The sequence below is a fragment of the Rissa tridactyla genome, chromosome 13, assembly GCF_028500815.1.
Source record: "Rissa tridactyla isolate bRisTri1 chromosome 13, bRisTri1.patW.cur.20221130, whole genome shotgun sequence".
Classification (NCBI taxonomy): Eukaryota; Metazoa; Chordata; class Aves; order Charadriiformes; family Laridae; genus Rissa; species Rissa tridactyla.
In genome coordinates, this window is record NC_071478.1 from 5,930,482 (window position 1) to 5,954,801 (window position 24,320).

The 24,320-nt window shown below is 46.9% G+C and overlaps 3 protein-coding genes and 1 long non-coding RNA gene across 9 annotated transcripts; 3 read left to right on the forward strand and 1 right to left on the reverse strand.

Annotated features, from left to right (window-relative positions):
* The first annotated feature begins 371 nt into the window (after positions 1-371).
* On the forward strand, positions 372-15,450 carry KMT5A (lysine methyltransferase 5A). 5 transcript variants are annotated; one of them, XM_054219301.1, is made up of 8 exons: positions 372-1,513; positions 4,799-4,893; positions 7,015-7,171; positions 9,281-9,497; positions 10,322-10,406; positions 10,756-10,815; positions 11,889-12,079; positions 13,167-15,450. In XM_054219301.1, exons 2-8 carry the CDS (start codon positions 4,807-4,809, stop codon positions 13,375-13,377), a joined length of 1,008 nt encoding a protein of 335 aa, XP_054075276.1. In that variant the 5' UTR covers positions 372-1,513; positions 4,799-4,806; the 3' UTR covers positions 13,378-15,450. The 5 variants fall into 5 exon arrangements, with proteins under 5 accessions (XP_054075276.1, XP_054075278.1, XP_054075277.1 ...); XM_054219300.1 differs by lacking the exon at positions 372-1,513 and adding an exon at positions 1,555-3,632; XM_054219302.1 differs by lacking the exon at positions 4,799-4,893 and having other exon boundaries at positions 375-1,513.
* A 1,847-nt stretch (positions 15,451-17,297) lies between these two features.
* RILPL2 (Rab interacting lysosomal protein like 2) lies at positions 17,298-22,003 on the reverse strand. Of its 2 annotated transcripts, none has more exons than XM_054219307.1 (4): positions 21,767-22,003; positions 20,618-20,769; positions 18,109-18,219; positions 17,298-17,617 (listed from the first exon to the last, which is right to left on the reverse strand). In XM_054219307.1, exons 1-4 carry the CDS (start codon positions 22,001-22,003, stop codon positions 17,575-17,577), a joined length of 543 nt encoding a protein of 180 aa, XP_054075282.1. In that variant the 3' UTR covers positions 17,298-17,574. The 2 variants fall into 2 exon arrangements, with proteins under 2 accessions (XP_054075282.1, XP_054075280.1); XM_054219305.1 differs by having other exon boundaries at positions 21,659-22,003.
* Positions 20,067-21,727, forward strand: LOC128916960 (uncharacterized). Its single transcript, XR_008469103.1, has 3 exons — positions 20,067-20,365; positions 20,476-20,559; positions 20,973-21,727. It is a non-coding gene; the product is annotated as an uncharacterized LOC128916960 (long non-coding RNA).
* Positions 22,004-22,048: 45 nt separating the features above from the next.
* On the forward strand, positions 22,049-23,910 carry SNRNP35 (small nuclear ribonucleoprotein U11/U12 subunit 35). Its single transcript, XM_054219304.1, has 2 exons — positions 22,049-22,178; positions 22,875-23,910. Exon 2 carries the CDS (start codon positions 22,878-22,880, stop codon positions 23,673-23,675), a length of 798 nt encoding a protein of 265 aa, XP_054075279.1. The 5' UTR covers positions 22,049-22,178; positions 22,875-22,877; the 3' UTR covers positions 23,676-23,910.
* The last annotated feature ends 410 nt before the right edge of the window (positions 23,911-24,320 follow it).

A 24,320-nucleotide genomic window follows, 5' to 3' on the forward strand; every position in this document is an offset into this window, starting at 1 on the left:
ACGCGGCGTCTTCAGCGTCCTCAAAAAGCGACGTCCCCGCGGGCGGGCCCAGCCCCAGGGCGGTGGCCAGAGCCGGGCCCGGCGATCCGGGCCCGGTTCCCGGTGGGTGGGGGAGGGGAAGGCGGAGGCGAGCGGCCTCCCGCGGTCACGTGATCCCGGCTCCCCCCAAGATGGCGGCCACCGCGAGGACGCGCTGGGTGGCCGCTCTCGCGAGATCCGCGGCCAGAGGCGGGGACGCCTCCGCTGCGATGACGCGCCGCTCGCGCAGTGCGCAGGCGCGCCTGGTGTCGGCACGGGCGTGGTGTGTGCGCATGCGCGCTGCGCACCCGCCTGAGGCGCCGAGCGGCGCGGGCGGCGGTTGAGGCCGCCCTGGGGCGGGTAGAGCGTGGTGGGCCTGGCCGGGCGTCGTGCTCGGCCCCGTGTGGCTGCCGGCCTGAGGAGAGATGGCGCTGCTTCAGCCTCTTCCTCCGCCCGTGTTCTTACTGCTGAACGCGTCTCCCTTCAGGCGGCCCCTCGGTTCCATCCCGCCGCCTTGGCACTGGGGTTCCTGTGGAGCCGGGCCTGGGCGCGCCTCTGTGAAAGCACGCCGAGGCGGGTTTGTAGGGCTCCGAGTGCTGTGGCGGGGTCGGTGCCATCACATCTTGGAGATACCCCAAGAGCCACCCCCCCCCGGCTCCCTCACAGCCCCACGGCCTTCCGGTGTCCCCCTCACAGGAGCTTCCTGGGCTCCCCTGGGAGAATGAGGGGTGACAGAGCTGCGCTGTGCAGACGGTCCCTGCTGACCAGACTGCCACACCCGGCGATGCGCTGGCACAGGAGTTTTCCCTCGCAAATATTTTACAAGCTGCTAATGCGAAATTTGCTGCTGCAGAGCTAACGGTGGTTGAAAACCTGATGACTACTTAAGCTAGTTTTACATTTGGAGAGACTACCTTAGCATTTAAGGCCTTCAGATTGACAGATTTTTGCTAAAAGAGAGAGTCTTCCATTAAAATGTTTTCCCAGTTGTGTAAGAACATGGAAATTTTTAAGAGCAGACATACATGAAGCGTAGGCAGTCATGAAATCTGCTTAAAATGTTCAGTACTGCTTATTCAATTTTATTCAAGTTTACTTATTCTATCATTAGACAAACTCAGCAAGGATTAAAATAACTAGTAAAGGATTAGACAGATTTAGGCTAAGCTATTTAAAGACAATGCGATGTTAATTAAACTGACTTAAGTAATTCAGATTAATCAGTGATGCTTCAGACACTAAATGAAGAAAAAGACGATAGAAGTCTGGCCAGAGATAAGAAGAATTTAAACAGCAGCTAATATCTTCGTTATTGGCCTCAACGCACCTCAAATAAAGGCACAATGAAGCACAGTCCACATGCTGTGTATCTAACGTTAAATGCATCTAAGCAGCAATCGAGGCAAGAAAGTGATGTTTTTGATGTCTTGCGTTGAAAAGATAGTTACCCGTCAGGCCTGCGAGCAGAGTTTATGATCATCCTCGACTGGGAGAGGTGAGTAATCCCACTGGTAGCAATGATGCTTCCTACTGGTATGAAATTAGCACATGCAGAATTACCTGCAGGATGCTGTTTCCCTAGGATTTTGCATGTGATTTAAGGATCCCACTGAATGCACTTTTTTTGACAGAGATGCTCTTTTTTATCATTGGTAGATACTATACTGAATGTAATTATATTTTATAATCTATGAAATGTAGTTAGCACTTGTTGGCATTTTACTGTATCACTTCTTAAAATAATGTTGCCTATTGTAACACTCAACAGTTACCCTTAGGGCATAATTTTTACTTATTTTCTAATGGAGAGGTGTGGTGGCTGAAACACGAATTGTCAGGGTTTCATCTTGTGAATAAGGAATTTGTGTAAATGTTGTGATATGTATTGCAAATATGACAGGTGCTGCGTAAGTGAGAACTACAGCAAGAACTTGCTCTCAGGTGGAAATATTTAAGAAGCATTTTTTTTTGTATATTTGAAAGAAAATTAATTTTTGAATTCAAAGGTAACCAGTCCTAAAAATAAGTTTTTTTTAAACTAGGTGAAGTGTTAATTTAGACTGAAGGTATTTACTATGAATATGTTCTTTTCTTTCTGAGCAAATACACCACCATGGTCGTTAATTGTTCATCCCTTCCCCCAGAAAAAAATTTCACATTTTCACATTAAAGCAGTGCTCTCAGGAGCTGCCCTCACGGCACTACGGGAGATAATATTTAGGTCACTGGGTTTTTAAAGCCGGTGGGAGCCGCGCTGCTGCCTCTGGAGCGCAGGAGCCGGCCACCGCTCTCCATGTGCCCGGTGTCCTGAGTCACGGTGACTGGCGGTTCCAAGCAGACGCGACCTCTTTTGGGCTACAGGCTTATTTGTGACACCAGTTTAACTTCCCCTCGGGACTGGCTTTGTGGCCATAACTCCCTTAGGAAAGCTAAGAGGGGGTGCCAAGCTCAGCGTGTTTTGTTAATTCATAGCATGATCCCGCCGTGCTGGTAGCAGGGGCCAGTTGTAGATGACGTTGTTTTCTTTGTTGCTCTAAGGAAGATAATTACTTAGCTTGCTTTGCCCTCTAGTGGCTTCCGAGTGCGAACTCGGTTGCTTTGTTTAATATGCATACATAAAATTAGTATTAAAAATATCCCAATCCCCAAAAGCTGAGCAAAACCACAGTAAAGATGTTTCTAGAGCTTTCCCAGGATATTAGGAACAGTGTTGCTCAGTTACTGCAAGAAGGAAATCATCATTAGTAATTTATGAAGATTTTTTTTCCTGTCACATCCTAGCATGTGAAAAGAACAGTGTGAATTGGGGTGGAAAAATCAGACCAGTGTCTGCTGAAGGGCTCTGGTGCTTTTCTGGAGAGTGTGATGTACCTGCCTCGATGGAGGAGCTCATCAATGTGATGCTCAGCTGGTGCCACCTTGACTCTGCTGGAGTTTACAGGGAAACACCCAGTGCATTTTGGCTGCTTTTCTGTGAAAGGCATATGTGTGCCTTGTTAGTGAAGACACAGACGTAAGAAATTATGGTGACAACGCAGAGCTGGGTTTCTTTTGCCTTTTCTGAAAGCGCTGTTCATGCAGAGAGCTGTCACGTAATGAGAGGAGTGCAGACTCAGACACTTTCTGGTATCTCCTCTGCAGTTGGGCCATGTCCGTGTCCTGTCCGCTCCCCAGCTGCTGAGGGACAGCCTGGGAGGGATGAGGCCATCCCTTCTTGGTGAGGCTGACAGCGGGTTTTTTTTTCTGTTGTTCTTAAGGAAAAGGAGAGTTTTCAGTTGTATTGCCATCCTGAACTGGCCGATTACGTTGCTGTAGGAATGCCTGAGGGACAAGCAGCGCCTTGTGGCTGCAGATAAGCTTTGGGCAGGAGGCCGTGCCCTGTGCCGATACGCTCTGGGGGCAGCTTAGCTGCCACGGCCCCTACCCTGGGCACGCAGAGGTTAGGTGGATCTTCAGAGGGCTAACACAGATAAGACGACGGACTAGTCACACGTTGTTGCTCAATATAATCGCTCTGCTTAACAAGGAGCACCAAGGAGGTCCTGTGTGGTTATTTCCTAACTTCCATGATGACATCTGCTGATGAAGAAGTGACATTCAGCATCCCTTGATCTGTGAGCCTGCTCGCTTTGTCCCTGCTTTGCTCTTCGCAGCCGGACTTTCCCCATTTCGCAGGACCTGTACGGGGACCCGTTGTTGGCTTTTCAATGCCAGAGGCTGTTCCTGGCCATGGGTCTATGGCAGTGCCATGTTCAGCCACCCTTGTTATGGAATAGAAGGGCTTTGACACTCGAGTGTTATCTGTTCTCCAGGCAAGCTTTGCGGACGGAATTAATAGACTTAAATTAGCAACATGGAGATTTAAGCAAGACATTGCATAAAGCACTTTGATAATTTCGCAGAGCACAGCTCTGCAGCCCTGCTAGAACCAGGAGTCGCCCGGGCCCTGCCGTGAGGTGGCGGGGGCTGCGAGGCGGCGCAGGAGGGAGGCAGTACTGCCGGTGCACCGGAGGCCGGGCGGGGCGGGGTTCCGGCTCGCCGCCGCTCCCGGGCCACGGACGGACCGGCGGGGCCCGCTCCCCGTGGGGCCTCCTACCCACGTGGCGGGACCCTGCCGCGGAAGGGCGTTCCTTCCCGGGCCGCCAATCAGAGCGCCGGTTGCCCTTCGCACGGGCCAATCAGCGCCCAGGGAACTCACATTTAAATCCTGTTCGCGGGAGCTGCCACTGTCTCCGTGTGACAGGGAGAGGGCGGGTTGCGGCCCTGCGCGCCAATCAGCGGCACGGAAGCGGTTACGGGCACGCCGTTAAGCCAATGGGGTTGCGGAGAGGAGCGCGGCGTCTCCCTGCGGAGCGGTTGGTTTCGGCGGGGGAGCTCCTTGGGGACCGTCGGGGCAACCCGGCCGCGGGGGGCTGCCGGGCGCCGGGCCGCGCCGCCGCGGTCATGGCTAAAGGTGCGCGGGCGCGGCGGCGGGGAGGAGCGGAGCCGGTGGCGTGGTGGGGCTGGGGGCGCGGTGGGCTGTCGCTGCAGGGCGGGGGCCGCGCGGCGCGGGGCATCTCGGCGGCGCGGATGCTCCTCCCGGGAGGCGCGGGGCGCCGGGGCCGGCGGGACTCCTCCCCCGCGTGGTGTGCGCAGCTCGCCGGGAAGGGGCTGGGCCGCCGCGGCTCGCCCTGCCGCATCCAGCCCTTTAAACATGGCGCAGGCCGCGGTGGCTGGGCGATGACCGCGGGCGGCCGCGCCGGACATGGCTCAGGCGCCCATCTTCCCTCCTTGCTCCTAGGAAAGAACATGCCCAAGGCCAGGGCGGGCGGCGCGGAGGAGGCGAGCCCCGAGAACGCCGAGAGGAAAGGCTCCGGCCGCCCCCGGGCCGGTGGGGTAAGCAGCGCCCGGGCCTGGGCGGGCGGAGAAGAGCGGGTGGCTCCCGGGGGTCTGCCGCGCCCACCGCTTCCCCCCGCTGTGCGAGCGGGGTGGCCTGCGGGCGGCCCCGGGCGGCTGCGGCTCCTCGGATCATTCGGAAATGGGTTAACTTTAACTGGACTCGAGCTCTTTCCGTGTTTCCCCGTCCCCTGCCGCAGCTGCCCCGCAAGAGCGGGGCGCTGCCGGGGCTGTCAGCCAGCAGCCAGGCCCCAGGCTCGGCAGTCCCTCCCTGCCATCTTCCCCGTCCTGTGACAGGCAGTTGGCCGGAGGTTGATCGTCACTTTGCATTTAACCCCCCCTCCCGTGGAAATAATTGTGGCTGTTGCATCAAACCCTAGAGCTCCTCAGCTGCCCTTCATGTTCTGTGCTCTGCTGAGAAAATCCCTGCTCTCGGGGGTCTCAAGCCTGGCACAGACAAAGACGTGGCAGCCGCGTCTCAGTAGCGCCAGGAGCGCAGCAGGCAGGGAGCTGGGAATCAGGGGAGGAAAAATAGTCGGTCGTTTCCTGTTAATGGTGTGTTGAAATTCAGAATGCTCTGCTGGCATGGCAGGTGGACTGCTGCAGTTCACTGCTTTCTCCGGAAATGCCCATATTTAAACTCTTTGCTAAATCTTGAGAACTTTGCAGTGCAGCGTTCACTGCTTGCAATTATTAAAATGAAATGTTTTCATAGTATTTAATCCTTAAAAGTCCTAGTTTTTTAATTAACAGGCCTTGTCTTTCATAGGCCTTTTAGAAATACTGGGGGTCAGGGAGTGTCTGACTTGCTTTTTCTCAGGCTGTTCTACTGTACTATTAATCAGTAGTAAAGCTTATTTGTGGACTAAGATTTGAGCCTTTAACTGGTCTTATTTTGTGTGTGAATTATGTATGCATTAAGTTTGTTACTCATTGTTATGTTAATTATTAAAATTACCCTATGTATTCTATTGCGTGCTTTGTTTACTTTTTTTTAGTGTTTGTGTTACTACTATACTGGAGTATTTGTTTAGTCAGCTATATTTGAGCTATTTTTTTAACTAATGGGAACCTTTGTGCTTTCCTAAAAAAAATGGATGCATTTTTTTTGTTGCTTTAACTGGCTTGCAATGTCTGAAAATTGGTTCTAGTTGAGTCAAACTATAGCCAAGACAAACTCATTCTGGCCAAGTTGCATCTTCTTGTCCAGGCACTGAGATTTCACAGCTGAAATTTGTGTGCCCTACATACAAGTCAAACTTGGCGAGGTGGTAGGACACAGTAAAAGCAAAGGTGGCACGACTTCACTAAGCTTTGCTAAATTTGATACTGCTCACCGTTGGCTCAAGCCAGTGTACAAACCCTGGTCTCTGTGGTGTTTGACTGTGCCAGAGGGTTTTACCATTTTTCTGGCTGGGTATGAGTGCTTTGTGTGTACCCTTTAATGTTTCTTTTGCCATGAACAACTTTTACACTTTGTTTTGTGAAATATAATGGATAAAAAGATAGCGTTGTTTATCTCCCAGACTTCACTGAGAGGTGTCACTCAAGGTAGACTGTGCAAAACTGATTCTTGTCTTCTGTGTTGCTCAGTAGAGCATATAATTGACTGTGTGTGGGTACGCTCATACCTCTCTGGTTATGAGAGGTATGCTCTAGGCTTGGGCAACTTTTGCTGTGCTATTCATATTTTTTTTTGGCGTGCACTCTTTGAGGCTGCCTTCCTCCTGAGGAGCTTGGGGTTGTTTTTTTGGTTTGGCTTTTGTTGGTTTTGGGTTGGTTGTTTTTTTTTTTTTTTTTTTTTTTTTTTAGCACCAGAGTTCATACTGTGAAGCACAGGGTGGAGGCTGGAGTTCGTTATGACTACCCCATCCTGCCACATCTCATGTGAAAGTCCTCTTGGACTGAGAGTTTGCATTAGTACAGCTCTCTGAGTGCTTACCACCATTATGTTTTCACTTAGTAGAAATAGCAACAGCAGCAAGGGTGATGCATTAAAGCTGTGTAATTTGCATTAGCACAGTCAGCTGTCAGCCCTGGTCTTTGCAGCGTGTTGTGGATACCAACTTGATGTACCTGGCATCTCTGTGATGTACTGATTTTTGTGTGGGTCTGTTTTAGGAGAATGTGTTTATTGGTCAATCCAAAATCTACAGCTACCTGAATCCTAACAAAACTCCTGGTGCTCGCCCCCCGCTTCAAGAAGAAAACTCTGTCATGTATCACGAGGTGAAATGTCAGGGCAAAACACTAAATGAAACCTACAGGAAAGGAGATGGTAAGATTGATCTTTGGATTGCTTGCCTCATTAAATGTGCTCCCCCCACCCTCAATTTGAAAACTTCAATACGCAGTCAAGGGGACCAGTCACCTCCCCTGTCCCAGTTGCTTTCCCACTCTTACAACTCTATTGGCAAACTGGGACTCTACAAAGATGAAGGTGTCCTTATCCTTTTCAAAACTTAGGTCACAGGTTTACCAGGCTATTTTTCCTCTGTTTTTTTGTTTGGCTATGTTTGTATTGTCTCTCTGGATATAGAAAGCTAATGCTTGCATTGTCAATATGCCCTAATATCCTTGCAATTCTATTACTACCGTCCTTTTTCAGGTCAGTGTTTGACTGTTTATCTAATTTATTTGGTTTTGGTTGGTTTTATTACCTAAAACTGGTTTATTCTATAATTTAACTACTTTATACTGATTTATATAAAGGCAATTCAAAGTCAAATCAGGTATGAGGGAGAGGTACTGGTAGAAGAAGAAGAAACAATTCTTAAAATTTCAGGATAAAACAAAGGCAGTGAAAATGAGGAGCACAGATTATGGATGCTGAGTGCCAGGCTTCATAGGTGCTTGCCTGTAGTGAGTAGAAATGGGAATGTTCCGTGATTTTATGGAGGGGGGGGAAAAAAAGCTGGTTTGTGTTTAAAGGTACATTTAATAACCTTGGTAATTTGTCAAAACACTTTGATGTAAACACTTCTAGAAAGAAGGTATTTTAAGTCCCACTCAACACAGGGAGTGTCAGGTTTTCTGGAAACTTAGGGCCTTTAGCTCCTAATTTAGCTCTCCAATTTTGCCAAAGTGAAGATGGCTTTAGCTTGTCCCACTGCGGTGGCCTTGCAGCTGTGCTTCATTTCTCCAGTGATATTGAAGCATCTGTTTTAGCAGATAGGACTGTTAAACCTGGTGATTTGCTTTAAATAAAAACTTTATTCAGCTTTAAGCCGTGCTCACCTACCTCTAAATCAGTTGGCTGAGAAGGAGGATGTGGTCGTATCAAGGTAGGATTGCGTGCAACCAAGAAAATGTTGGCTGTGTGTGGGGTAGACTTCTTGTAAGTCCCAACCCTTTAGCTCCAGTGGATTTTGTCTGAGTGGTGTTGCCCACTTGGTACTAGTGTCTGCAGCTGCTGATCACAGCAGTGTGGGATCCGGAGAGGCTTCCTCTCCCTCTTCAGTGCAGGATGTTCATTAGCTTATGGCAACTTGGTAATTTAGTATGCCAGATGCAAACAGTGTAGTTGTTTCAGACATTGCATTGAAGATGCTGCGTGTTCAAGTGTCCTGGTTTCAGCTGGGATAGAGTTAATTTTTTTCTACTAGGTGTTGTGTTTTGGGTTTGGTGTGAGAGCGGTGCTGATGAGGCTTATTGTTTTAGTTGTTGCCAGGTGATATTTTACATTAGTTGGGGACTTTTTCAGCTTCCCATAGAAGCTGAGAGGGAGCATAGACAAGACAAGCTGGCCAACAGAATATTCCATACCATAGACTTTATGCTCAGTATATAAATAGGGCTTGCCCCAGGGGGGGCAGGGATCTGCAATTATTGTTCGGGACAGGCTGGGCAACCAGTCACCAGGTGATGAGAGCGACTTGTGTTGTATCACTTTATTTTGTATATTTTTTTACCATTATTGTTATTTTCCTTTTCCATTATTGTTCTATTAAACTGTCTTTATCTCAACCCACAAGTTTGGTTTTTTTTTTCCTTTCCCTTCCTTTTCTCCCTCTTCTCCCTTCCCTTGTGGGGAAAGTGAGCGGTTGTGTGATTGTAGTCACTGGCTGGGGTTAAACCATGACATCACATTTGGAAAAAGAGTTGCAAACCTAACATGACAAAGTACTTGGGCTCTGTTTTACCCTTTCCCTGCTCACCCCTCCCTCTGTACTATGTGTATTGTAGCAATGACTAGTCAAAAGATGAGTAACAGCCTGTCTCTGGGTTCTAGCAGAAAGAGATTGTATCATTCCCTTCCTCTTTCTCCTGTTTGACAGAACTAGAAACTTGGACTAGAAACCATTGGAATTCATTTAAAGCCCTCTGGTATAGATGATCCTAAGTTCATCTAGGCTAATAAAGCCTTACTTTATTTTCCTGTCACCAGAAAAAAAGAATGGTGGCAATATAATTGAAGGTGCTATGAAACCAGAAGACCAGAAAGATAAAGAAAGTGGGTGCAATGCTTCGGTGCCCTCCTCTGATCAAAAACAAGAAACTGTAGAAACCCAAAAGACACCCCTGCCTTCAGACTGTGCTGATGAGGCAAATGCAAAGCCAGCTCAGAAAAAGATGGTTAAAGTGAAACGTGGACCAAGGAGAAAGTAAGTGACTTCTGGAATTGTAAAAGCTTGTCTTCTGTGTGTCCTTTTCCACTGGAAGGCTTTGATCTGCATTTTTCCTTCAGGAACTACAGATCTGTAATTAATTGTTACTCTTGTTTTGTTGCCTTTTTTTTAAAGCAAACGGTTATGTTGGGGGGAACAAATTTTGAAGGAGGCTTCTTTGTTTTCTCAAGAATAATATGTTTGAAAATACAAAATAGCACTCAAAGTATTTACCTACCTTGCAGAAGACTGTTGTTTTTCTTGAAAGCAAGGCTAGTGTCTTTTATCTCAAGTGAAATACTTGCTGATCACCAACAGAAAAAGAAATTAATGAGCCATTAAGACCTACTTTTCTGTGGACAAACAGGAATGTATCTTGTCAGAAACAGAATATTAGATTAATTACAGTTGGAGGCTTTCTGGCTGAGCTGATGATGTTTCTCATGATATCAGAGTAATGTGACCTAACACTAATGAATTCCTTGCCAAGCAGTTTTCATGACCTATATTTTAGAGTGCCTTCTGGCAAGGCACACAGGGGGCTTCGGATTTGCAATGTGACCTTCAGTTGGCTTCCAATGGCATCTCGTTCTTGTTGTTAAAGGCTTAGTACTGGAGGAATGGAAATATAGTGGCAAAGAAAAGGGGATCTAGCTTTTGGCTTGATGTGGAGAGTACTGATAAGAAACACTGATTCATATGGATCACCTTTTAACATACCAAGCTGAAAATAAAAATTTCTTACAGATACCTCTGTCCTAGAGGTGTAACTTCAGAAATGGTCTGAAATATGCATGTTTTCTATTTTTCTTATCCCTTAGAACGCAAGGAAGGACACCAAATCGAAAAGTGACAGATTATTACCCAGTTAGAAGAAGTTCCAGGAAGAGCAAATCTGAATTGGAGGTAGTGCTTCTTGTTAAATTACTTATAACATTGCTGGTTAATCGAGCATTTGAGGAAGTGCATAACTATATGTAAATGGTTTCCGTTGGACAAATACATGCACTGGAACTATTGTTAAGAACACTCTTAAAATTTGGGAATGCTGATCCAGTTATTCTAGAAGAGAATCTAGCTGCTTATATATTTTAAGGGATGGAAATCTGTCTCTTCACCGTTCAGTTTTGCTAGAAATATGGGATGGTTTGGAAAAATAAGTGCCACAGGTTAATAATTTCCTTTTAACTATAGAATAAGCTACAAAAAGCTATCAACAACACTGTGGTTTTATTTGTTCTTGTTTCTTCTGCAGACTGAGGAGAGGAGGAAAATAGATGAGCTAATTACAAGCGGGAAGGAAGAAGGAATGAAGGTAATGGCGATGTCAACCTGAGTAGCCGTGTACTGTTTATACAGTATCTTGCTGTTAATCTGTTTAAGCACAAAGTAGCAGAACTCGGTCTCGGAACTGCTGCAGTGCCTCAGTAGTAAGATGAAAGTGCAGCAAAACTGGAGCATGCTGTCTTTCCTTTTGGATGGGCAATATTTGGCTCTGAAGAATATGGATGTGCAGCCTCAGTCATAAATATTAAAGGAGCTTTATAGTCTTCACTGAAAATGCACTCGTTCCCTTTGGTATCTCATTTTTTGGGTTAGCTTCCAGAAATGGGGTTAGATACAGCATCTTAACTGTCATATGTTTTAAAGGTAACACCATATATACTCTCTGAGTGGTAACAAATTGTCTCTTAGCCTGTTTTACAGCCAATTGCTGTGGGTCTTCATTATGGCACTTGGGATAATGGGTTGTGCTGGTTTTCCTCCCATTGCTAGCAAATACTGGTTATTGTGACCAAATGCTTACCATTTGGGTTACTCTGATCACGCTTTTTAGAATTTAAAGCAGAAATGGCTCTGGAAGTGCAGACGAGCTGTGATTCTTGAAAAGCAGCAGCCTGCAGCTCACACTGTCACATCTACGACAGTGATAGGAGAACTTCCTTGGAGTTGTCCAATTTACAGGGGGAGGCAGGAATAATAAAATATTCTGGTGGGTGATAAATGTAATTTCTGTGATAATCTGTGCATGCTAATGGTGATGATGGTGAGCTTGAAATGGAAAAGCTTACTGCCTCAGCTAATTGGTAGTTTAAAAGCAGAAATAGATAACTATTCTCTGTGTATGGTTTATTTAAAGTAATTCTTCGTTCTTTGATTAGAAGCCTTCGTATCAAAACACCTGGTAACTCAGGGTGTGTCTCGAGCTCATCCTATAGTTCTTCCACGATGCTGTGCATTGTGCTTCTACAGCTGTCTGCAATACACATAAATACCCTGCTGCAGCATTTTTTAATGACAAATCACTCATTTCCTAATAAACAGCGTATTTCCAGTCACGTAAATACTTCCTAATTTCCCAACTGATTTTTCTTTTCAACTCAACAGATTGATTACATCGATGGCAAAGGGAGAGGAGTAATCGCTACTAAACATTTTAATCGAGGAGATTTTGTAGTTGAATATCACGGGGATCTCATAGAGATCACTGATGCTAAAAAGCGAGAAGCTCTGTATGCTCAAGATCCATCCACAGGCTGCTATATGTACTATTTTCAGTACCTCAGCAAAACGTACTGGTAAGCTGTTCTTCCCTTGAGCGTCATAGTTGAGTGATAGAGACTTTGAATGCTGCTAAGTCTTGTCTTGTTTTCATGCAAAAAAAAAATTAACGGAAACCATGAATTAGGAAATCTTTTTGGGGTACTCTTTCATGGTCCCAGAGCCTCCTCTACCTCTGGGCGAAAAGGTAGGTGATTCAAAGCACTGTTCTCTGAAGTACAGCACAAGTGATATGGAGAGTTATATCTGCTTGGATGAGACTTCTAGTTCTGCTGTGAACTTCCGCCTAAATTCATTCTTGTAAAATTAACTCCTTTTCCTGAGTTGCAAGGATTTTGTTTGAAAAGCGGTACAGACAAACTCACTGGAGAAGAAGCATTTCCTTCAACTGTCTTTGACCGGGTCCTCCTTTCTCTAGTACGTGACACCCACCCCATGTGCATGCTTTATCCCTGTATTTGTCATGTAATTTGCCCCAAACTCCAGTTCTCTCAAAGCAACTATTCAGACTGCATTCTTTCTTCCTTGGCTGATGTTACTGGATACTGGAGTGTGGGTCACTTAACCTGTACATTAATTACCTTGAAGCACCCTATATTCTAAGTGTCTGACTTCCAGTTTAGATGCCATAATACTTTTTTGTGCAATGAGAGGCACTAGAGCTTTAGTATCCAGGTCTCTGGAAGTTGGGCATGTCGTATTTGGGCATTCTCAGTCTTTCATGTGAGTAGAGACCCTTGCTGGCTTACTCAGTGGATACTACTTAGCTTGGACACAGCCTTCTTGAGGGTGTTTAAGATGTCAAGCCTTGCTGATGATGGTCTACATCTGGATTCTGGTATTCCTCATTAACAGTTGAGAGCTGCTTGGAAACAGTTCACGTTTTTGTGCTAACTTAATCTCCCAGAATTGCTTTAGTTTACCTACATTGCCATATTATGTGCTTGCTGTTCAATCATATGAATATTCTGTAATATTCTGTTTTTCCTTCATTTTTCAAGCCTTTTGTGGATTCCTGGTTCTTTATCTGATTTGTGCTTTGATTTTTATCCACAAATGTGACTACATGATATGCAGCAATCCTGCATTCTGTTCTTCTTCCAGTGTTGATGCTACAAAAGAAACTAATCGTCTGGGAAGACTGATTAATCACAGCAAATGTGGCAATTGTCAAACAAAGCTTCATGACATTGACGGTGTGCCTCATCTCATACTGATAGCTTCCAGAGACATTAAAGCAGGTGAAGAACTGTTGTACGACTATGGAGACAGAAGCAAAGCTTCCATTGAAGCTCATCCATGGCTGAAACACTAATTCATCTTCTTTGTTTGGGGTTGTTTCTTTTTGTTTTTTGGACTGAGTGCTCTACAAGGAGTCAGTGGATGTTTGGGGTTTTTTTTTCTCCCTGTCGTCACTTCCCTCAGCTTTCTTAGTGGACTGCTTATGGTGTTCTGAGCTCCTTAAAAACTACCTTTTTGCTTTGCAGTATTTAAATGCCTATTGCAGTTTTCCAGGCAGGCTTGAATAATTGATCTTAGATTGCCAAAACTTTCATATCATGAAAGGAAACCCTCCCTAAAATTTGAATACTTTTGCATAGTGACCAGTGCCACTTGAGCACGCAGTCAAAGACTCGCACAGAAACTTAATCACTTGGGTTGTGCTTCTGCTTTTGCAGTGAAATCTCATGCTCCACTTTGTGGGGCGATGAACTTGGCATTAGCTTTATGACAGCAAATGTACTTCTGTACTCTGACTCGTACATCCGATGGCTTGACTGCTTGTCAGACTGCTTTTTACAACCCAGTGCTGACAGGCTTCTCTGAGACGGATGCAACTGTTTCTATCATTCTCAAATAATTTGTGGTAGGGATCCAGTTTTTCCAGTGTCATGTCTCATGTTGGCAATGAACTTTAAATGCACTGGCGCTGAGGGAAATGGATGGTCGAATTGGCTGCTTTCTTCAGAGAAATGACTCCAAGGCAAATGAGGATGGATTTTGACAGACTGGGTTGATACTGATTAGAAACGTGAAGATAGAACCTCACAGTGAGAATCAATGTTTGACATTACTTATTTTCTAAAATTTAAAATGGTACCTTTTTATAGTTGATGGCTGATTCTTGGAGGTGTCTCCCAGAGGATTTTAAAGACGTAAAAGAAAAAGCTGTCTCCAAAAAATTTTTTATTACCTTCCTATGCTAATTAGCCACATCAGAAGCTATTTATTTACTGTGAATGCTTGAAGTAGAGCATAGCGGTTCCAAAAATAGGAGTCATCTTCATATGCAGCTTCAAACTGTAATGATGGAGTTCATGCAGTGAAGAAAGTAGATTCCTTATTGCCTGGTCCTGTAGGTCTGTCCAGCTTGGTCTGGTCCCACTGTCTTAAATGGGAGTTGAGTGCTTAGCATCTTGCGGATGTTTGTAACGTTACTGCTGGAGAACCAAATTTGTGATATAGGCGGGCAATACAATGCAGGTCCTTTATGTTAAAGATTAATTCTTACCAGTTGGAATTTTTGCCAAGGCAGGCTTGGCACGTGTGTAGATGAAAATGGCTGTGAGCCATCAGCCACACTTGCTGCTGGAAGATGTCAGCAAGGGATCTGTGGCTCTGTTAATGTCTTCTGTTCCTCATGTCTTGAAGGCTGCTGCTGTTCCAGCTAACGCCTTCTAGGACAATCTTAAATGCTTGCCTATGTGATAGGTCAAATAGCAGCAACATCCTGGTTGTATGCTCCAGCAGCAAGAGAGGTGGCTTAGTGATGTATTTTTTAAATTAAAAACTTGAAGACAATGTCTCTGTAAAATAAAGAATATATTTATTATTGATGAAGTGGCTGCTATAGTACCTGTCTCTATTGCGGATCATTAACATTTTGAAAGAAAGCTGTGAAAATCGTTAGCCATTAAATGCTTTATATTATTTACCACTTAACACAAGGCAAGCTCATCAGAGACAGCCTGTGTATTTTCGCCATTTCCGAAGAGTAACTGGAGACCTGTTGTCTTACACGTACTGAGTTACAGGTAAGGTTTGTTGGCTGACTTATTTGAGTTGGCACTGATTTTTCTCTGGTCTTGGTAACAGAGACTACAGCCGTGTACAGTATCCTGTTTTACTAGAGCACTTCCCTGAAGTCAAAATTGAAATAAAATGCATCTTTTTGTATGGTGTTTTTTTTTAATTTAAATATTTGCTTGTTCTCTATCAGGTCAAATAGCTTAAAACCTCTGTTCTTCAGCATCACTTTTGTAAACAAGAAAGGGGGAAGATCACTCCCTATTTTACATTTTAAAAAAAATTGTCGTCTATGAAACCCTTAACTGGTAACTGAGTAGCACTGCATCGGAAGATGGTAATAAAGCTGATGTTGCACTGAGTATGTATCCTTTACTTTTCTAGGAACTTATATATATATATATATATGTCAAAATGCTTTCCACAGAAATATGCCACTTGAATTGTTATCCCTGTGTCTTATAGGAAGGTTTCATCTAACAAGCTGTAAAGCACTGAGCAGGGAAAGATGCCCTTGGGTTGGGAGCTAAACAGCTTTTGTCAGGCTCGTGTGGCTTTGCAGAGGTAACGGGGTTGCTCTAACAGGACTGTAGCCTTTTCCGGAGTAGCCATAGCTGAGGAATCTGCTCCCCTTTTGAGAGAGGAGCTGTGTGCAGCTCACTTGGCACAGAATGGATGCAACTGTGACGGGTCCAGAGGAAGACCAGCCCAAAAAGGTTGAGGTGTTCTCCTGTCTGCTTTAACTGGTGAACTCCCACCTTTTTATTTATTTATTATTAAAGAACATCTCACATGGTAAACTGGAAAGAATAATTGCGGCTTTCATTATTGTCTCCTTCAACTAACTGCAAAGATTGGCCTCGGGCTATGGCAGTCTTCTGTGTCTGTGTGGCAGGTTGTTACTTTTGCACAGCTCTGTTTAATCTGTGCAGTTTATTACTTGAAGTTGTTTCATTAAGACTTATTAGAGTGCTTAGTGTGTTTTGGGGCATAATTCCTCATCCCCTCCATTTTTAAAGGAGATGAGAAAATATATCCCTGGATAAACATCTCCTCAGCTCAGAGGTGTATCCTGGCTGTTGCTGATGATCAAATTGATTGATTGTTTTTTCTCTAAACACAAAGCCTCTGCTAAGGAAATGCAGTAACTTCCTTCCCTGCTATCATGCTCTAGAAAATATGTCGCAGGGACATGGTTAAGGCTTTTTAATATTTTGAAGATGGCAAAATCACTTTAGCAGTTCTGTGCCCTGGCTGAACCAGCTTGCTTAAGACAGACATCTTTGATGTTGCATCGCTAACATACAGTTACTCACAAATTCTCTCTGACAGGAGACTGCGGTTCTACCTTCTGCGAAGCTGCATTCGCATCAAGCATCTGAGCAGATGTTTGAAGTGTCCTATATTTTTCATGCTGCTAGTGTATGAGAAGGGAATCAAAAGATTTCAGAGCCTGCTTTCGCTTCTGAAGACAGTAAGATCATAGTTTGATACCTGTCATTGCTCCTTTTATGTCTGCTCAGACTTTTGTGCCCCAAAAATTCTACTTTTCTAAATGTGAATCCTAATTGGTATATTTCAAGCTGCTTTTCTACTCCTCTGTTTGCTCTATATGCTTCCACTAGTGATAAATCTCATTACTGAGGCTAATACCCAGCTTGTGGCAGATGATTGAAAGAACAGAGCTTATGAAAAATACAACTGTCTACCACAGGAGACCTTTAACTGTCAGAAATGAAATGTTTGGTGCATCTGTTCCAGTTTGAGCATGTCTGCACCTCTGAAATGATCAGTCCTTCATGTGGGTGGAGTGCGATGCAGCAGCTTTTCTTCCCTTGCTGTGCTTTACTCCACCATCATTCATCTCTACCTGAAGCAGCCGCTCCTGTGTGTGCAGGGGCTCTGCTGTCACAGCCCAACTGCACCTTCCTTTGGTGGGGTGTGACAAGCTACTGCCCGTGTATCGCCCAGGTAATGTGATAAAAGACAGAACAAAAGGCAGCGCTGGGTTTTCTTCAAGCAGTTCGCCATTAGTGTAAGATACTTACTTTCCGCATAAAAGCAGTGGGGACTGTGATCTGAATGGGTTCTTCCTTCCCAGCGCTTCCCTGTGAATGGCATGTAGCTCTTGAAAATATCTTCATCTTGCAAAATCATTTGGGATACGCATTTTGATAGGTGCACAGAATAAATAAGTGGTAGTACAGATCATCACAAGCTCTTTTAATAAGAATAACAATCACCTTTGTAAAAACACTTATTCTCTACACGTTGGTAATGTCTGGCCGGAATCTAAGAAATACAAAAAGTGTCTGTCTTAAACAGTTTCTAAAAAAGCAAACTAAAATCTACTCTGAAAGAATATCATACAACACATTTTTATGAGATTGCGTATTCTCTACAGTAGGAGTGATGCTTTTTCTTCCCATCATTGACTCCTCTAACACCTTGGAGGCTCATCAGTGCCATTTCTGAACAGCAGTGGTTAAGTTCTTGAGGATGCTCCTTTTCCGTGTTTAAAAGAGAATCTAAAAAAAAAAATAAAGACAACAAAAGGGAAACAATAACGTACAACTGGAAAAGGAACATGCAGTGAGATGGCCATGTTGATGTGTTCTGCTATTTCAGGGAATTTCAGGGCCGCAGCCTGAGCTTGTGGGTACGGCATACAGCTGCTGCACACAATGTAAACAGACCTCTGGGGACAGCTGGTGTGTTCCCACAGCACTGTCTTAACATGCTAGCAGGGGAGGCAAGTAGCACATGGTTTTGTTCTGAAATGCTTATTTTTCCTAGAAAAAAAGTGACACCCTGCTTGCCTGAGTGGAGGTTGCCTTCCTGTGGAGGGCTTTTTCCACAGGAATGGATTTCTCTATCAGGTTTTAATTTTACAGGGAGAGGAGGAGAAAACAATATCCAGCCAACTAGGCCAAAGTTCAGAATTCATCCCTGGATTCACTGAGTCTGGAGCATGCCGTGTTCTCCCATATTCTGCCAAAAAAGATGCAGACAAACTTACAGCCGTTTGATGATTGTCTTCTCTTCGCTGTCCTTGCTAGTGCCAGGGCTGCTGCCACTGGCCTCTTTTTCCAGTTCTTCAGTTTGGTCCCTTTTCTGTGCGATGATCCCACTGGGAAAAGAAAAGGGTTTGTTTATTTTTCGTGGGTTTGTGCACAGCGTGTCATTGCTGTCTATGTTCTGCCCTTCCCTGGGCAGCCTAGGATGTGGGTGAATGGGTGTTCACAGGACAGAGATGGCAGCATGGCTTGTTTCTCGTGATTAATTGCTCTTACTTTCCTTAAATACTACAATGTAATATTGCTTAGGCTGTACTCAATTGAGAACACAAAAGAAGTAAGAGCTGACTTCTCCACAGAAGAAGAATGGCAAATCATAACAGGAGTGAAAGGGAAGTGTAATTACACGTGGGATTTATACAAGAGTCCAAAGACAACAGCAGGACGCAGACGCAGATGGTGAATTTCTACATGGGTGGATCCGTGGTACCTTCAGCGCAGCCACGAAGGCTCAGACCACGCAGCTGGGAATAGATGCGAGATTCCCAGCTTCCCTGCAAGGCAGGTGCCTGTTTCTCTTTCCATCCTACAGAGGAGAAAAGAAAGGCTTTGCCCAAGTTGTAGATTTTGTCATCCTACTCTAATGCTGCTACGCTCTGCGAGGTTGTAACTGCCTATTTTAGGCAAAGGCTTCAGTTTTACCAAAGGATGTTTCCGTTTCCCCTGCTTGGAATAGGGCTAGATTTTACCCGCTTGCATACTGCACTGTGTTTTCACAGCATGCCAATTTACTGTCCTGAGCTGACCTCATTTATCTGGAGAGCTGAGTGGATCAAAGCTCGTGACTGCAGTAGCTGAAGGCTGAAAGTAACTAAGCAACACTGCTAACGAGCAACATTCGTCTGGACCTTGGAAATAAAAATACAGGAGAGTATCTGGAAATTGGTGTGACATCAGGAATGGGATAATTCTGAGGTAGATTCTCCTCTTAGAGACAGGAGAAACGGAACTATGAGCTGTTTGGTGACACTGCAGATCTCTAATATTTGCATGATAGCTTTTCCTCAGAAATCATGATTAAAAACGTAAACCCCAAACATCGTTAGTCGTTTTAAGCCATTCTCTGTGAGGATGTTGGTTGCCTTGTGCTATATAGAACTTATATCCAATATACACAAGACATTTTAGAATATATATTTATCCTCTTCCCCCGCACAACTAGTCTTTATGGCCTATAATTATAATTGGGATTTTTATGTGAATGTTTCAAGGGAAGATGGTTTTTGGCTTAAGCTGTAATGCTGTACAAGGAAATAATCACATAGAATTACTTGACCTGAGAAGCAGCCTTGCCACGCTCCCTAGGTGCACGGCTCTGTGGCTTAAATCACTCAAAAACTTAAAACATTTACACTGTTAATTTTTAACTTGGCCTGTAATAAGCTGTGTAACACAGCTGGGAAATCAAAGCAAGACGCCGTTCCAATGGCTGCACAGCGAAGGCAGGCAGCTGAGCTGGGGAAGCGGTGCCTCACGGTGCGGTGAGAAACACTGTCGAGCAGGCTGTAAACTGACTTCTTGGATTTAACTTTAACTTCTTGGCTTAACCTGCCTGCTACAGACAAGGCAAAGGGCGGCCTTACTCTATCTAAGAGGTTGTTGTTGAGATATCTCAACTGAAATCTAGTGTGCTCAGACATTTTGTGTCTAGATTAAGAAGTCATTTCTTGCCCCAAAGAGTTTATAATGCAACCTGGTGATGAGGGGCAGAGGCTGGGGGAGAGCAGCCTTACCAGCGAAGGGATTTGTAGCACCGAGAGCAAGACCCTTCCTGCATCCCGCCCTTTGGCTCACACTGATTCTCCCAGGCTGGTCCCTTCTACAAAGACCAAAATTGTTCTCTAAAATCACTTGTTTCGCATAGAAGTGCCTTACACAACCCTCTGTTGGTAGTCTTAAAAAAAAGACCCCACAGCTTATCTGGAATGATGATGAAAGGGCCTGATATTCTGCTTTCTAGATCAATGCTAAACCCCCTGTGGGAGCAAAGGAGCAGTAGATAAGCTCACATCCCCCACAGCAAGCCAGAGGAGGAAGGACGTTTTGACTGAGATGGAAACCCCCGTGCTCTTTAGTATGTAGCGTGGCTTTAGACAAGAACAGTACATGTGCGACTGCTGTGACTGCACAGATTAACTCATCTGCATGGGAACCCAGCTGGTACGTGGAATGGGAGTAACCGCATGGAGGCTTAGAGCGGTAATTATGGGAACAGGCTGCGAACTGCGCAGAATAAGAGGGAGTTTAGTTTTAAAATGACGTTGCATAGAGACTTCATCATTCCCCCATTTTTCTTTGCTTGTTTGTAGGCTCTTGGGAGCACAGATCTCTCTCGTCTGTCTGGACAGTGCCTAACCCAATCCAGGTGCTCAAACCTGCAATACTCCGGTCTGGTAAGCTCCCCAGGCAAGAAGTAATTGTTATTAATTCTTTGCTGACTTTATGATATACCTCTTATAGCACTGTAGCTCCTCTTGCACCACAAGAAGTTGAGCTTTCAGCTGGTTACGCTCTTGCAATACATCTCGCAGCTCCTGTAATGTGAACCGGGGGCGATTTGGATCTGTGAGGTCTATTACCATCTTATCTGGTCCAAGGCTGAGCTGTAAAATAAATGGTATAGTGGTCATGATCTTGTAACCTGTCAAAAACAGGGCATTCCTAGAGTAAAAACTCTGAATTTTATCAATATGTGGGAATTCTTAGAACCAGTATGAGTTCATTGCAATCCTGATTTTTTTTTCCAAGTAGTTCATTATAGTTTTTCATACTATTTTTGTATTCCCTTGCTGTCTGCATTTCACAGACAAGTATAGAGCCCAACCGTGACAGGCTCTGACCGCAGCTAAAAGCGACGTCTCTGTCCCAAAGAGTTTGCAATACAAACTGCTGCTTTTATCTGCTTTTCTGATGATGAGAGAGGCTGAGCAATTTACCGTCACACCAAAACTCTGTGGCAGAGTGAGGTGAGAACTGAATCCTCCTTTCATAATTTAAGACCTTTGTGGTAATGGCTTTTTTGGTCACAGACATCCGTTTCCCTTGCACAGGGTAACAAAGCTTTAGCGTTTGCATGAGTGGCAAATAGTCTTCGTGGGGCCGGTGCTGTGCAGGAGCCGTACAAGGGTGGGTTTGTACCGCAAAGCTTGGCCCGTGTGTGTCTGAAGCCCTCTGCCAGCACTGCACCTTGCTGAGCTACAAGCGTGGTTAGTCGCCGCAGCGGAACAGGAGCGAGGGAGCCACAGGGATGGAGATCTCCGTTCTGGAAAGGGCTTCACGGCCTTCTACAAAGATGAGAAACAAGCTTTCTGAGGCTCGTTCTGCTGCCACGAGAGAGACCGGCGGCTGTGCCAAAAGCATCCTCCGACTCGGCTGGCGTCGGGGCAGGCTTCACGACCCGCGTGCGGCCAAGCGGACAGGCCAAGCGTCGGGGAAGGGGCCTCTGGAGCCTGCGCTCCCCCGGCAGCCGCCCCCCTTTGCCCCGGCACCCACCTGCTGGGCGCCGCCCGGGCCCCCCGCCGCCCGCAGCGCCTCCAGCTCCCGCCGTAGGCTGTCCCGCTCCGCCCGCAGCTGCTCCTCGGCCAGGCTGCTCTCGCTCACCAGCGCCTCCAGCATCTCCAGCACCCTCACGATGCGGAACTGCAGCCGGGCCAGCGCGGCCGGCACCCGCGGGCCGGCGCCGAGCTGCAGCAGGTCCCGGCCCACCAGGGAGGAGATGTCGTAGACATCCCCGGCCGTCAGCTGGAAGGGGCTCTTCTCCAGAGCCCTCTCCGGGCCGCCATCCCCCTCATCCTCCTCTTCCTCCTCCAGCTCCTCCTCCTCCCGGCCCTGCTGCATGCCCGCCGCGGCCCGCCGTTAACTTCCTTCCCGCGGCCCGGGCCGGGCGGCGCTGCCGGCGGGGCCCGCGGGCGGAGCGAGCCCTCCCGCCCCCGGCCGTTTCCATGGAGGAGGCCGGGGCCCGGCGGCGCTTCCCGCCCTGCCCCTTCCCCTGAGGAGACACCCCCCGCCGCCGGTAAGGGGACGGCGGGGAAGGGCCGGGGATGGCTGCCGGCGCCGCGCAGAGCCCGGGCTGGGTACCGGCACCGGGCTGGGCCGGGCCGGGCCGGGCCGGGCCGGGCCGGGCGGGGGGGGGAGGCGAACGCATCGGCCGTTTCTCAGCGCCACATTCGCCACACGCCGCGGCGAGGCGGCTCCGGGGAGCGGGTCGGGGGGTCCGCGTGTGTCGGTGGCGTGTGTGTGTCGGGGAGGGGGTTAAAGGGGATAAAATAAACACCGGCGGGAACGGCCCCTTCTCCCCGGCCCGCCGGGGCCTGGCGAATCGGCCTCTGCCGACGGGAAGAGCCGCCATCCCGCCGCGCCGGGAGAGGTGAGGGCAGCGGGGCGGCGGAGGGTCCCGGAGGCCGCGGGGCCCCTCAGGCACGGAACGGGACGGCACGGGGCCGCGGGGGAAGGACGGGGCCGCGGGGCCCCTCAGGCCGGCGAGAGGGAAGGGGCCGCCGGGCTGCCTTCAGCCGGGGGCGGATCCGGGCTCCCAGACATGGCTCTGCCCTGCGAGGTGAACTCAAACAGCCACATTGACGGTTTTCTGAAGTTTGTCGGATTTTGGGGTGAAAAATACTGTACAGCAAAGGTGAAAGTGCTTCTTGCACTACCTGCTCCTCTTCCTAAAACACCTGTGTGTCTGTGATGTGTGGTTTTTTCCCGGTAGACAATGAATGACTGGGCCCCCATAGCGAAGGAGTACGACCCCCTCAAAGCTGGGAGCATCGATGGCACAGATGAGGAGCCCCATGACCGTGCCATATGGAGGGCTATGCTGGCACGCTACGTACCCAACAAGGGAGTCACAGGAGATCCTCACCTCACCCTGTTCGTGGCAAGGCTCAATCTTCAGACAACAGAAGAGAAGTTAAAGGAGGTCTTTTCCCGGTATGGAGACATCAGAAAGATCCGTCTGGTTCGAGACCTGGTCACGGGATTTTCCAAAGGTTACGCATTTATTGAGTACAAAGAGGAGCGTGCTCTCTTGAAGGCCCACAGAGATGCCAACAGGCTGGTTATTGATCAGCATGAGATCTTTGTAGATTTTGAACTGGAAAGAACTCTGAAAGGATGGATTCCTCGGAGGCTTGGAGGTGGTTTTGGAGGCAAAAAAGAATCCGGGCAGCTACGGTTTGGAGGACGGGACAGACCTTTTCGAAAGCCCATCAATTTGCCAAACATGAAAAATGATTTCTATGGAGAAGGCTCAGCAGAGAAAAGAAACTGGTCTCGTGACGGAACAAGGGACTGGAGAACAAGGGACCGAGACCATGAAAGGAGCAGAGACAAGCGATGGCCAGAAAGGGAGCGGTCGTGGGCTTGGGGTGAAAGTGAGAGAGAGAGGGACTCGAAAGAGGAGAGGAGCAGAGGGAGGGAGAGGAAGGACAGAGACAGGAAGGACAGGGATAGAGACCGGAGCAGGGAAAGAGATACCAAGAAACAGAGAGACGATGACAAGCATCGGTAGGTGATGATGCCGTCTCTGGGGTGTGGTGTCTGCTCGGACATCCACAATGTTTCCGTTGCAGGTGTTGCCTTCAGCTCGGGGCTGTGAGCAGCATTCCCTGGACAGGGAGCTGTGCGTGCTCTTGCTGTCTTGTGCCTGGGACTCGCCTGCTAGAAGCTCTCTGTAGTTCGGTTGCTAATGCAGTTAAGGTACGTGTTGAATTGTTCTTCAGAGAAAATAAACTTTTGTATTAATATTTTTGAGCTGGTGAATGCTGTAAAAAAGGTACCACACGTACAGGCATCCCACTGAAACACACTGAGTACACGCCTCGTTAGATACCCATCCGGCTTCCTGAATTCGGGTTCATGAGAGGGCTCCGTATTTAATCATTTATGTGCCGGACGTCCACGCTCATTTAGTGAGATGGATGCCCTTCATGAAACAGCCACTTGTTGAAGAAATAGTAATGGAATAGCAACAAACCAGGCTTCTGAAAAATGTGCCCCCAGACAGAAGCTGGTGGGAAGTGACTTTATTTTCTTGAAGACACTGGAATAGATGAGATCTTTAGTAATACTGTGGCCTTAGCTGGTTCTGCGAGGTGAGCGAGAAGCATGTAAGAAGAAATCCTAAACCTTGCCCAGTTTGGGGCTTTATTTCCAT

Excerpts from the sequence above, each read along its gene's own strand:
- SNRNP35 (XM_054219304.1), top strand. The coding sequence starts at position 22,878 with ATGAATGACTGGGCCCCCATAGCGAAGGAGTACGACCCCCTCAAAGCT.
- RILPL2 (XM_054219305.1), bottom strand. The coding sequence starts at position 22,003 with ATGCAGCAGGGCCGGGAGGAGGAGGAGCTGGAGGAGGAAGAGGAGGAT. Across the intron at positions 20,770-21,658 it reads GCCCGGGCGGCGCCCAGCAG|CTCAGCCTTGGACCAGATAA; the intron begins GTGGGTGCCGGG and ends TTTATTTTACAG. Across the intron at positions 18,220-20,617 it reads GAGCTACAGTGCTATAAGAG|TGGGATCATCGCACAGAAAA; the intron begins GTATATCATAAA and ends TTCTTTTCCCAG.
- KMT5A (XM_054219299.1), top strand. The coding sequence starts at position 4,738 with ATGACCGCGGGCGGCCGCGCCGGACATGGCTCAGGCGCCCATCTTCCC. Across the intron at positions 9,498-10,321 it reads AAACGTGGACCAAGGAGAAA|AACGCAAGGAAGGACACCAA; the intron begins GTAAGTGACTTC and ends CTTATCCCTTAG. Across the intron at positions 10,816-11,888 it reads GGAAGGAAGAAGGAATGAAG|ATTGATTACATCGATGGCAA; the intron begins GTAATGGCGATG and ends TCAACTCAACAG.